General features: G+C 36.4%; 1 protein-coding gene across 8 annotated transcripts in view; it reads right to left on the bottom strand.

The window, feature by feature from the left end:
* The window catches only part of USP34 (ubiquitin specific peptidase 34), a 239150-nt gene that overhangs the window by 141040 nt on the left and 84102 nt on the right, over positions 1-14008 (bottom strand). For all 8 annotated transcript variants that reach the window (XM_004280652.4, XM_033407232.2, XM_033407234.2 and 5 more), the window contains one exon: positions 13859-13951. In XM_004280652.4, the coding sequence (XP_004280700.1) occupies positions 13859-13951 (93 nt within the window). The remainder of the gene's footprint in view (positions 1-13858; positions 13952-14008) is intronic.

Genomic DNA, 14008 nt, shown 5'->3' with positions numbered 1-14008 from the left:
TTTTTTCTTTCTCTAGTTATGATGTGCAGGCTCCAGGGCATGTGGGCTCTGCAGTTGTGGTGCATAGGCTCCAAAGTGCATGTGCTCTGTAGTTTGTGGCACTCAGCCTCTTCTCATTGAAGCGTGCAAGCTCAATAGTTGTGGTGTGCGGGCTTGGCTGTCCTGCAGCATGTGGGATCTTAGTTCCCTGACAACAGATTGAACCCGCGTCCCCTGCATTGCAAGGCCGATTCTTTACCACTGAACCACTAGGGAAGTCCCCAAATTAAGACTTTTTTGTGCATCTAAGGGTACTTTCAAGAAAGCAAAAGACAACTTACAGAGCTGGAGAAAATATTTGCAAATTACGTTATCTGATAAGAGATTAATATCCAGACTATATAAAGTACTCCAAAAACTTAACAGAAACTCTCAAACCACCCAATTCAAGAACAGGCAAAGGATAAACATTTCTGGGACTTCCCTGGGGACACAGTGGTTAAGAATCCGCCTGCCAATGCAGGGGACACTGGTTTGAGCCCCGTGCTGGGAAGATCCCACATGTCGCTGAGTAACTAAGTCCGTATGCCATAACTACTGAGACTGCGCTCTAGAGTGCACAAGTCACAACTACTGAGCCCACATGCCACAACTATTGAAGCCTGCATGCCTAGAGCCTGTGTTCTGCAACAAGAGAAGCCACTGCAATGAGAAGCCCGCGCATTGCAAGGAAGAGTAGTCCCTGCTCGCCACAACTAGAGAAAAGCCTGTGTGCAGCAACGAAGACCCAACGCAGCCAAAAATAAATTAATTTTTTTTAAAAAAAGGATAACCATTTCTCCGAAGAAGATGCACAAATGACCAATAAGCACATGAAAGGCTGCTCAACATCATTAGTCATTAAGATGCAAATAAATGCAAATTATAACCACAATTAGATACCACTTCATAACTACTAGGATGGCTAAATTTTTTTAAAAAGACAAAAGTGTTGACAAGGATGTGAAGTAATTAGAACCTGCCTGTATTGCTGCTGGGATGTAAAATACTGCAGTTGCTACAGGTTAAACCTAGATTTACCACATGACCCAAAAGTTCTACCCTGAGGTACATATACAGATGAACTGAAAGCAGAGATTCAAACATGTATTTGTACATCCATGTTCATAGAAGTAATTATCTACAATAAACATCCAAAAGGTGGAATTGCCTCAAATGTCCACTGATGGATAAATGGATCTAAATGTGGTATATACATACAATGGAATATTATTTATCATAAAAAGAAAAATTTTATATATGCTATAACATGGATGAACCCTGAAAAAACTGTGTTTAGTAAAATAAGCCAGACACAGACAAATACTGTATGACTCCATCAAATGAGGTACCTAGAATAGGCAAGTTCATACAGACACAATGTAGAATGGAGGAAACTAGAAGCCCCCTGGGAAGGAGGAATGGAGAGTTATTGTTCAACAGGTACAGAGTTTTTACTGGAGATGATGTCAAAGTTTTGGATACAGACAAATGATGGTTAAAAAAACACTGTGAATGTATTTAATGCCACTGAACTGTACACTTACGAATGGTTAAAATGCTAAATTACTGGTTAATTACGTTGTATATATTTGTACCACAATAAAAAATTTTTAAATAAAGGAAAAAATATATGTTAAAGGCCATCAACCAAAAACTCAAAACAAGTTAAAAAGAAAAACCCTCATGGGATTTATGAACACCTGAACATGAGAGAAATATTCTACCAACAAAAAATGATAGGATATTATCTTTGTAAAATATTAAAAATAAAAGTTGTTTGTTCAGAAAACGACTACTCTTCATGTATACTACACAGTTCTGATGGAAAACAAAAGAGTGGCTCTAGTAATATGACATTCAATCAAACTCTTCAAGTACAAAGAAATCAGACATCTCAAGTGTGTAGAAACCCAGAACAAAATATCCATAAATTTCTCTTCAGAGACCGGGGGTGTAGATAATTGAGAGGACAGGACTGCCAGTTGACCTTTGAACTAAAACTGGGGAAGCAGCGGCTCCTCACTACCCTCCATCATTAGAATATATGTTCGGCCTGCCTGCCATTCCCAAAGTGGGAGCTACTCCCAGGACATAACCTTGAGAGAGAGTAAGGGGTTGAGACCATCTGGATAGTATTTATGCCTAAACCCAATTAAGGCCTCTCTTATAAACTTGTAAGATTTGACAGGTGAGTGCAGAGATCTACTCATCTTGCAGCCACTGAAGACAAGCCTCATAAGTTAAGTTCCCTTGCTTATTAAACCTGCCACCTACCAATCTGGAGTGATCTCTCTGCCTCTTTCTTCAGTTTCTCCCTGACCTCTGTATACAGGGCCAGTTTATAAACCAACAAGGGAAAACAAAAGTCTACTCTGTGAATTATACGAGAATAAACACAAATTAACCCTGGAATAAGGAAAAAGGAATGAGAAAAACAGAAATGAAGGAAAAGAATATGTGGTAAATCATATAGCTAAATACAAAATTAATATTAAACAACTGTGGAAATTATAATTTATAGTATAGAACTTAAAAGTTACATAATTTGATAAAATAAAAATAACATAATAAAAACTGCAAGTGGAAAATGAGGAGAGAAAAATGATGAGAATTTCCTCATCTTCCACAGAGGAAAATCAATTGTTACTGTATTTTAGAATGAAAAGAAACACACCCACAAAGAAAATGAGCATCAATAATAGGTATGAGGGACTTCCCTGGGGTACAATGGTTAAGACTCCATGCTCCCAATGCAGGAGACACAGGTTCAATCCCCGGTCAAGGAACTAAGATCCGTATGCCGCAGAGAGCAGCCAAAAAAAAAATTACTATTAATAATAATAGATATGAGACTTCAACAAATTTCTGAATGACTGAAATGAATGGGAATACATTTTTAAATGTACAGGTAGAGAAAGCTGTAGCTCAGAATAATTTGTCAGTGAGCTGCAGAGGAGATAGGTCTATCTTCCCACTGTAACTGGGAAAATTTCTGAACTCATCTGAGTACCAGATCTGATGGACAGCAGGAGTGAGACATGAACATGAAATCCTCTGTTTTCTCATTCCTTCCTCTGTTTCCCATTCCCAGGAGTCCATCTGAGAGCTGTAATGGAAAAATATTTCACAACACCCAAGAACATCTAGGCCACTTACCAGTCATCTTCCTTAAGTATGGACAGCAAAGGCATATGAAAAGACCCAACAACATAAAAGAAAGAATACAGTACAGACAAGAGGTTTGAATATGTAATACAAGAAGGAATCATCATTCATATTAACAGCTCCTAAAAAAGCAGAAATGAATAGAATTCAAATCATAAGATGTAACATAGAGGCAGATACTGCAGTGGCCAGATTATAATTCAAGTACAATCATAACTTCACATGCTAACAGTATGCAATGTCTCATAAATCAGTAATCTAGGGCTTCCCTGGTGGCGCAGTGGTTGAGAGAGTCCGCCTGCCGATGCAGGGGACACAGGTTCGTGCCCCGGTCCGGGAAGATCCCACGTGCCGCAGAGCGGCTAGGCCCATGAGCCATGGCCGCTGAGCCTGCGCGCCCGGAGCCTGTGCTCCGCAACGGGAGGGGCCACAACAGTGAGAGGCCCGCGTACCGCGAAAACAAACAAACAAACAAAAAAAACAGTAATCTAAATGTGTGTACAAATATACATGCAGAAGCTAATAACCAAGAGAGTGTATATCAGCATTTCTAAAATTAGTCATCACATAAACCCTTTGAGAATCTGATGAAAATTATGAACTATTTCCCCTCAAAATATACATAATGCACATTTGAATCAGATGATATTTAAGTTCCTTCTAAATCCTAGGGAATTTTACTTCTGTCATTGAGACATGAAAATCTATTCCCAAAAAGCTATTAGCTGCATTTTAAGATAAGATGATTATCTCAGGAAGTTACATAAATTTATGTGTAAGTTCTTCAAATATGGAAAGCATTTAACAATAAATTCCAATACAGTGGAAAGATTCTGAAGTTTATTTATTTGATGTCCTATGACTAAAAGATTTTATGGTGAGAGGGTGTGAAGAGGGAGATATAGAGAGGTAACTCAGTCAAACCAGAATAATAACTTTAAACGGCAGAGAAAGTCATGTAAATGTCTAAATGTTTACTGTTTACTTTATACACTAGTTTTTATATGTACTGAAAAATTAATAAATACATGTAAAATTTTCACAGTCTACATAAACATAGACAATAAAAGTCTCCATCTACTTCAGGTCACTTCCCCAAAAGCAAACCTGTGAAATTTTCTTGTCTGATTTTCCAAAATAGTTCCAGACAGTCACAAGTACAAACAGTACATATACGTGTATGTACATCCCCTTTTTATAACTGTTTTAATACGCAGTGAAAGAATACACTGTGTACTTGCTGTCTTCTCTTAATAAAATAACTACTGTTTTAGATAAAATAATAAACATTTAATAGTGTTTAATAAAAATATTTCTTGGAGGTTGTTCCACATAAGCATAATACAGCAACTTCAGTCCTTCTCTTGGCCACAGAACATTCTATTAAACAGATTTCCCAAAACTTATTTAACTAGCCCTACAGTGACAGACATTCGTGATCTGCTAGTGTAGTTAATGTTGTATCAAACATCTTCATGTACATGTATCTAGAGGATAAATTACCAGAAAGAGAACTGCTATACTGTTCTCCTAAAGCTATACCACACTCTGGTCAATACAGTGTATTGTTAAACATAATGAGAATTACCCAATATATGAAAATGCTATTACGTTAGCTGAACTTACATTTAATTATAATCAAAGATAAGCATTTTTCAAATATTTATAAACCACTTGTTTTTTCCCAATCAATTTCCCGTTTATCACCTTTGTCTTTTTTCTCCTTGGATTCCAATGTAAGAGTTGTGATACAAACAATGAAAAAACCAGCAGCCAATCCAATTATTACTGGCTGAAGTGTGTGTACCAAGTGAGCAAAGTGACCTCAAAAACTTACTCCAGAGGGAAGGGAAAAAAAACTCACGCAAGACTCTGTATGAAACCAACCAACCCTGGACACTTGGAAGCCAGTTACAGTTGGTGCTCAAATAAAAAGAACTCAAAATGTAAAAATTCCTGATAATTCTACATCTGTGGTATATTCAAAAGTAAAGCAGTAACAAAACACAGAAACACCCAAATAAAATGACCTTTAAAATATACTTATTTAATCTTGTTAAACTAACTTTTATAGATATTTTAAGTGGTTTCAGACTGTATCACAGATTATGCCAGAATTTTTAAATCATTTCCTTATTAGGTTACTTGAAACTCTTGCTAGGGTAAAACACTAAAAGTTTTAATACACCGTATTATTAATTATAAATTTGATGAATTTCACCTTCAATAAACAGTGCTTCACTATTCTTAGTTATTTATTCTATATTACTTACCATATCACTGTTCTCATATTTTGCTTGCCTTGCTATGACCAAAATAAAATTTAAAAATCTACTAAAAAGAACATTTTCTGAAAGTTATGAAAGAGAACTTCCTAAGTATTTTAGGATTACTCTGAAATATGAACTGCTTCATTAATGTGTTAAAATGATAATGATGTATAAATAGACAATATTAAATATGAGAATTTAAAAAAACTATATTGAAAAATTACCACAACCAATATTAGGTTTCAAGGCACACAATTATTAAAAATCAAAAATTTGAAAATGCTTAAGTATATAAAAAGTATATATGCAATGATCATTAAGTATAAGGAAGAAATAAAGTATAATGGACGAAAGCAAGTAATATAAGGGGAGAAATGGCTATTTTAATAGCAATAATAAATAAAATTAAAATCCTAAAAAAAAAAAAATCCTTAAGAATAAGCTTAACATGAAATAAAATCTATACACAAATAACTCTGAAATGCTGAATGAAACAAAATAAAACAAATGGCATATCGTGTTTTGGATAGGAAGACAACTTCACCTCTCAAAATAATCATTATAACAGTAAAAACAACAATATTTTTAAAGAAGAATCAATGCTAAAATTCACATGGAAAAATAAGAGACATAAAGATTCTTTTAAAAAAATATAAGGAGAAACAATCAGCCTTGCCAGATAATAAGAAATATTACATAGACACAAGGGGGAAAAAGAAAATACATTAGTATAAAACCAAGGACTAGCAAATGTCTTCTTGATGGCCCAGACAATAAATATTTTAAGATTACAGGTGATATGGTCTCTGTTACAAATATTGCACTCTGCCACTGCAGTGTGGAAGCAGCCACAGACAAAAATATGAAAAAGAATAGGCAAGGCTAAGTTGCAAGAAAACCATTTACAAAATCAAGTGGCCAGCCCACAGGTCATAAGTTTACCAATCTCTGATATATAGATCATGACTAGATATACCAATAGGTCAGTCTACAAAGTCCAGAAATTGACCCAGTCAAGATAAAACTGGTATCTCAAATCAGTGAGGAGAAGAAGAATTACTGAACAAATGGAATGGGGACAACTACATAACCAAAAAATGGGGGGAAAATGTTGGATACGTACATGACCCTTTGAACCATGATAAATTCCTATTGGATCGAAGATTAAAATATAAAATTGAAACAAAATGTACAGAAAAGAACTAAAGAGGAATTTTCTTGTAATCTTGAAATGCATTTCAAACCATAACACAAAAGCCACAGGCCATGAAAAATTCAACCACAAGTGTGAAACCACAAACTTGAAACTCAACTGCAAAAACCACCTTAACTAAAACAGCAAGAAGACATCAAAGCAGAATGTAGGCATAACTCATAACACAAACAAAAGTCTGATTTCACTGATATATAAAGATCTCCTACAAAAAAGAAACTAAGTAAAGCAACTGATAAATGTCAAAGAATATAAACATCACCAGAAAAGGAAACAAAAAGGGTTGTTAAGCACAAGATTTTCAACCTGATTCATACAAAAGAAATCCGAATTTAAAACATCAATGAAAACACTTTTCACCCATCAGTTTAGCAAATAAAAAGAAGTTTAAGAACATGATTTTAAAAAAGAAGAAAAAAAAAAGATCTAGCAGCCTATTCACTTCTCTGCAGGACTCTCCACTTCAGCTGGCTCTGGTCCCCTTCTACAAGCTGTGTGGCTGACAGAGTCTTGGTGCTCCAGCCTGATGTCAGGTCTCAGCCTCTGAGATGGGAGAGACAAGTTCAGGACACTGGACCACCAGAGACCCCCCCAGCCCTATGTAATATCAATCAGCAAGAGCTCTCCCAGAGATCTCCATCTCAATGCTAAAACCCAGCTCCATCCAACGGCCAGCAAGCTCCAGTGCTTGATGCACCATGCCAAACAACTAGCAAGACAGGAACACAACCCCACCCATTAGCAGAGAGGCTGCCTAAAATCATACTAAGTTCACAGACAACCCAAAACACACCAACAGATGCGGTCCTGCCCACCAGAAAGACAAGATCCAGCCCCACCACCAGAACACAGGCACCAGTCCCCTCCACCAGGAAGCCTACACAAGCCACTGAACCAACCTCACCCACTGGGGGCAGACACCAAGAACAACAGGAACTACGAACCTGCAGCCTCTGAAAAGGAGACCTCAAACACAGTAAGATAAGCAAAATGAGAAGACAGAGAAATATGCAGCAGATGAAGGAGCAAGGTAAAAACCCACCAGACCAAACATATGAAGAGGAAACAGGCAGTCTACCTGAAAAAGAATTCAGAGTAATGACAGTAAAGATGATCCAAAATCTCAGAAATACAATGGAGAAAATACAAGAAACGTTTAACAAGGAGCCAGAAGAACTAAAGAGCAAACAAACAATGAGGAACAACACAGTATATTAAATTAAAAATTCTCTAGAAGGAATCAATAGCAGAATAACTGAGGCAGAAGAACAGATAGTGACCTGGAAGATAAAACAGTGGAAGTAACTACTGCAGAGCAGAATAAAAAAGAATGAGAAGAACTGAGGACAGTCTCAGAGACCTTTAGGACAACATTAAACATTCAAATTATAGGACAACATTCAAATTATAGGGGTGTCAGAAGAAGAAGAGGAAAAGAAAGGGTCTGAGAAAATATTTGAAGAGATTTTAGTTGAAAACTTCCCTAACCTAGGAAAGTAAATAGTCAATCAAGTCCAGGAAGGAGAGTCCCATACAGGATAAATCCAAGGAGAAACACGCCAAGATACATATTAATCAAACTATCAAAACTTAAATACAAAGTAAAAATATTAAAAGCAGCGAGGGAAAAGCAACAAATAACATACAAGGGAATCCCCATAAGGCTAACAGCTGATCTATCAGCAGAAACTCTGCAAGCTAGAAGGGAGTGGCAGGACATATTTAAAGTGATGAAAGGGAAAAACCTACAACCAAGATTACTCTACCCAGCAAGGATATCATTCAGATTTGGTGGAGAAATTAAAACCTTTACAGACAAGTGAAAGTTAAGAGAACTCAGCACCACCAAACCAGCTTTACAACAGATGCTAAACTTCTCTAGGCAGGAAACACAAGAGAAGGAAAAGACCTACAATAACAAACCCAAAACAATTAAGAAAATGGGAATAGGAACATACATATTGATAATTACCTTAAATGTAAACAGATTAAATGCTTCAACCAAAAGACATAGACTGGCTGAATGGATACAAAAACAAGACCCATATATATGCTGTCTACAAGAGAGACACTTCAGACCTAGGGACACATACAGACTGAAACTGAGGGGATGGAAAAAGATATTCCGTGCAAATGGAAATCACAAGAAAGTTGGAGCAGCAATTCTCATATCAGACAAAATTGACTTTAAAGATTATTACAAGAGACAAAGAAGGACACTACATAGTGATCAAGGGATCAATCCAAGAAGATATAACAATTGTAAATATTTATGATCCCAACATAGGAGCACCTCAATACATAAGGCAAATGCTAACAGCCATAAAACGGGAAATTGACAGTAACACAATCATAGTAGGGGATTTTAGCACCCCACTTTCACCAAACAGATCATCCAAAATGAAAATAAATAAGGAAACACAAGCTTTAAATGACACATTTAACAAGATGGACTTAATTGATATTAACAGGACATTCCATCCAAAAACAACAGAATGTACTTTCTTCTCAAGTGCTCATGGAACATTCTCCAGGATAGATCATATCTCTTCGGTCACAAATCAAGCCCTGGTAAATTTAAGAAAACTGAAATCATATCAAGTATCTTTTCCAACCACAAAGCTATGAGACTAGATATCAATTACAGGAAAAAACTATGAAAAATACAAACACATGGAGGCTAACCAATACACTACTAAATAACCAAGAGATCACTGAAGAAATCTAAGAGGAAATCAAAAAATACCTAGAAACAAATGACAGTGAAAGCAAGATGACCCAAAACCTATGGGATGCAGCAAAAGCAGTTCTAAGAGGGAAGTTTATAGCAATACAATCCTCAAGAAACAAGAAACATCTCAAATAAACAATCTAACCTTACACCTAATGCAATCAGAGAAAGAAGAACAAAAAAAAACCAAAGTTAGCAGAAGGAAAGAAATCAGAAATATCAGATCAGAAATAAATGAAAAAGAAATGAAGGAAACAATAACAAAGATCAATAAAACCAAAAGCTGGTTCTTTGAGAAGATAAACAAAATTGATAAACCATTAGCCAGAATCATCAAGAAAAAAAGGGAGAAGATTCAAATCAACAGAATTAGAAATGAAAAAGAAGTAACAACTGACACTGCAGAAATACAAAGGATCATGAGAGATTTCCACAAGCAACTATATGCCAATAAAATGGACAACCTGGAAGAAATGGACAAATTCTTAGAAATGAACCACCTTCTGAGACTGAACAAGGAAGAAATCGAAAATATTAAACAGACCAATCACAAGCACTGAAATTGAAACTGTGAATAAAAATCTTCCTACAACAAAAAGCCCTGGACCAGACAGCTTCACAGGTGAATTCTATCAAACGTTAAGAGAAGAGCTAACACCCTGATACCAAAACCAGACAAAGATGTCACAAAAAAAGAAAACTACAGGCCACTATCACTGATGAACATAGATGCAAAAATCCTCAACAAACTACTAGCAAACAGAGTCCAACAGCACATTAAAAGGATCATACACCATGATCAAAAGGTGTTTATCCCAGGAATTCAAGGATTCTCAAAGTAAGCAAATCAATCAATGTGATGCACCATATTAACAAATTGAAGGATAAAAACCATACAATAATCTCAACAGATGAAGAAAAAACTTTCAACAAAATTCACTCATTTATGATAAAAACTCTCCAGAGAGTAGGCATAGAGGGAACCTACCTCAACATAATAAAGGCCATATATTCCAAACCCACAGCCAACATCGTTCTCAATGGTGAAAAACTGAAACCATTTCCTCTAAGATCAGGAACAAGACAAAGTTGCCCACTCTCACCACTATTATTCAACATAGTTTTGGAAGTTTTAGCCATGGCAATCAGAGAAGAAATAAAAGGAATCCAAATTGGAAAAGAAGAAGTAAAACTCACTGTTTGCAGATGACATGATACTATACACAGAGAGTCCTAAAGATGCTACCAGAAAACTACTAGAGCTAAGCAATGAATTTGGTAAAGTAGCAGAATACAGAATTAATGCGCAGCAATCTCTTGCATTCCTATACACTAATGATGAAAAATCTGAAAGAGAAATTAAGGAAACACTCCCATTTACCACTGCAACAAAAAGAATAAAATACCTTGGAATAAACCTACCTAAGGAGACAAAAGACCTGTATGCAGAAAACCATAAGACACTGATGAAAGAAATTAAAGTTGATACAAACAGATGGAGAGATATACCATGTTCTTGGATTGGAAGAATCAACATTGTGAAAATGACTATACTACCCAAAGCAATCTACAGATTCAATGCAATCCCTATCATACTACCAATGGCATCTTTCACAGAACTACAACAAAAAATTTCGCAATTTGTATGGAAACACAAAAGACCTCCAATAGCCAAAGCAATCTTAAAAAAAACAGGGGCTTCCCTGGTGGCGCAGTGGTTGAGAGTCCGCCTGCCGATGCAGGGGACACGGGTTCGTGCCCAGGTCCGGGAAGATCCCACATGCCGCGGAGCAGCTGGGCCCATGAGTCATGGCCGCTGAGCCTGCGCGCCTGGAGCCTGTGCTCCGCAACGGGAGAGGCCACAACAGTGAGAGGCCTGCGTACCGCAAAAAAAAAAAAGAAAAAGAAAAACAGAGCTAGAGGAATCAGGCTCCCTGACTTCAGACTTAAGACTTTGTAGTTATACTACAAAGCTACAGTAATCAAGACAGTATGGTACTGGCACAAAAAGAGAAATAAAGATCAATGGAACAGGATAGAAAGCCCAGAGATAAACCCATGCACGTATGATAACATATGTGCATGTTATGTGCATGTTATGATATGATAATCTCTCAAAGATAACCTTATCTTTGTTAAAGGAGGCAATAATATACAATGGAGAAAAGACAGCCTCTTCAGTAAGTGGTGGTGGGAAAACTGGGCAGCTACATGTAAAAGAATGAAATTAGAACACTCCCTAACACCATATATAAAATTAAACTCCAAACGGATTAAAGACCTTAATGTAAGGCCAGACACTATCAAACTCCTAGAGGAAAACATAGGCAGAATACTCTATGACATAAATCACAGCAAGATCCTTTTTGACCCACCTCCTAGAAAAAGGGAAATAAAAACAAAAATAAACAAATGGGACGTAATGAAACTTAAAAGCTTTTGCACAGCAAAGGAAAACATAAACAAGACTAAAGGACAACCCTCAAATGGGAGAAAATATTTGCAAATGAAGCAACTGACAAAGGATTAATCTCCAAAATATATAAACAGTTCATGCAGCTTAATATCAAAAAAACAAACAACCCAATCCAAAAATGGGCAGAAGACCTAAACAGACATTTCTCCAAAGAAGATATACAGATTGCCAACAAACACATGAAAGGATGCTCAACATCATTAATCATTAGAGAAATGCAAATCAAAACTACAATGAGGTTATCACCTCACACCGGTCAGAATGGCCACCATCAAAAAATCTACAAACAATAATGCTGGAGAGGGTGTGGAGAAAAGGGAACCCTCTTCCACTGTTGGTGGGAATGTAAATTGATATAGCCACTATGGAGAACAGTATAGCCGCTATGGAGAACAGTATGGAGATTCCTTAAAAAACTAAAAATAGAACTACCATATGACCCAGCAATCCCACTACTGGGCATATACCCTGAGAAAACCATAATTCAAAAAGAGTCATGTACCACAATGCTCACTGCAGCTCTATTTACAATAGCCAGGACATGGAAGCAACCTAAGTGTCCATCAACAGATGAATGGATAAAGATGTGGCACATATATACAATGGAATATTACACTCAGCCTTAAAAAGAAACAAAATTGAGTTATCTGTAGAGAGGTGGATGGACCTCGAGTGTCTCATACAGAGTGAAGTAAGAACGAGAAAAACAAGTACCACATGCTAACACATATATATGGAATCTGTAAAAAAAGTTTCTCACGAACCCAGGGGCAGGACATGAATAAAGACGCAGACATAGAGAATGGACTTGAGAACACGGGGAGGGGGTAAGGATAAGCTGGGATGAAGTTAGACAGCACTGACATATATACACTACCAAATATAAAATAGCTAGTGGGAAGCAGCTGCATCGCACAGGGAGATCAGCTCGGTGCTTTGTGACCACCTAGAGGGATGGGATAGGGAGGGTGGGAGAGAGACACGAGAGGAAGGGGATATGGGGATATATATATACATATAGCTGATTCACTTTGTTATTCAGCATAAACTAACACAACGTTGTAAAGCAATTATACTCCAATAAAGATGTTAAAAAAAAATTATTGAGAATAAGGTGAAAGTGGCACTATCACACCATTAGCTACCACAAGTAAACCACACTTACTTTAACCTGACAATACTACTTATAAGTAGGAATGTATCCTACATAATAGTTTTGCATATGGATTAGCTGACTACTGTAAGTTACTTATTGTAGCATTGTTTATAATAAAAAAGATTGGAAAAAATAGTGCCTATGAACAGGAACTGGTTAAATAAATTATGGTTCATGCATATAATGAAACACTATGCAGTCCTAAAAAAGAAAAAATGTGTTTTATATATTGACATGGAATAATAATCTCCAGGACAAACTGTTAGTGAAAAAAAGCCAAATCCGTTTAGTATGATACATCTGTGGAAAAGAGGACAGGGAAGAGAAATGTTTACAATTGGCAATTTATATAGAAAATCTATGATGCACCTGAGAGGTTAGGAACTGCATGCATGGGAGATATAGGCAGGAGGGGGAAAATGTATAGCATATCCTTTTATATCTACTTTTTGAAATTTGAACTATATGGATATGTGCCTATTCAAAAAATTAAATTAAAGAAGAAAATAGTATAATAGAAAAAAATATATGAATACAATGTTCAGGACAGAAGCATTGATTGTATAAATTAATAGGAAACTATCTCTTAATAAACCAAGAACCTCTAACTGACTGACTCTCATTTCCTTCCATTGTACCAGTAGTACAGTAAGATAAGACATGGACTCTGAAGCCAGATTTCTTAGATTTGATCCCCAACTTTTCCCATGGCATGGTTTCTTTAGCGACAAAATGAGGATAATAATAGAACGTACCTTATGGGGAGTAAAGAACTTAGAACGGAACAAATAATAAAGAAGCACTTATGTTAAGCTGTTGATATTACCTGTGCTGCAGCCCAAATGCAGTCAATATGCTGAGTACTCAGTCGCCCTTCTGCTGCCAAAAAATTCAAAATTACTTGGCACTGTTTGATAATCTGGAAAAGAAAAACTTATTACAGTTAATTTTTAAAAGCATTCTTCTCTCTTAATAG

The sequence above is a fragment of the Orcinus orca genome, chromosome 13, assembly GCF_937001465.1.
Source record: "Orcinus orca chromosome 13, mOrcOrc1.1, whole genome shotgun sequence".
In the NCBI taxonomy this organism is placed as follows: domain Eukaryota; kingdom Metazoa; phylum Chordata; class Mammalia; order Artiodactyla; family Delphinidae; genus Orcinus; species Orcinus orca.
The sequence above is the reverse complement of the archived record's forward strand: the minus strand, read 5'-3'. Positions and strand labels throughout refer to the sequence as shown.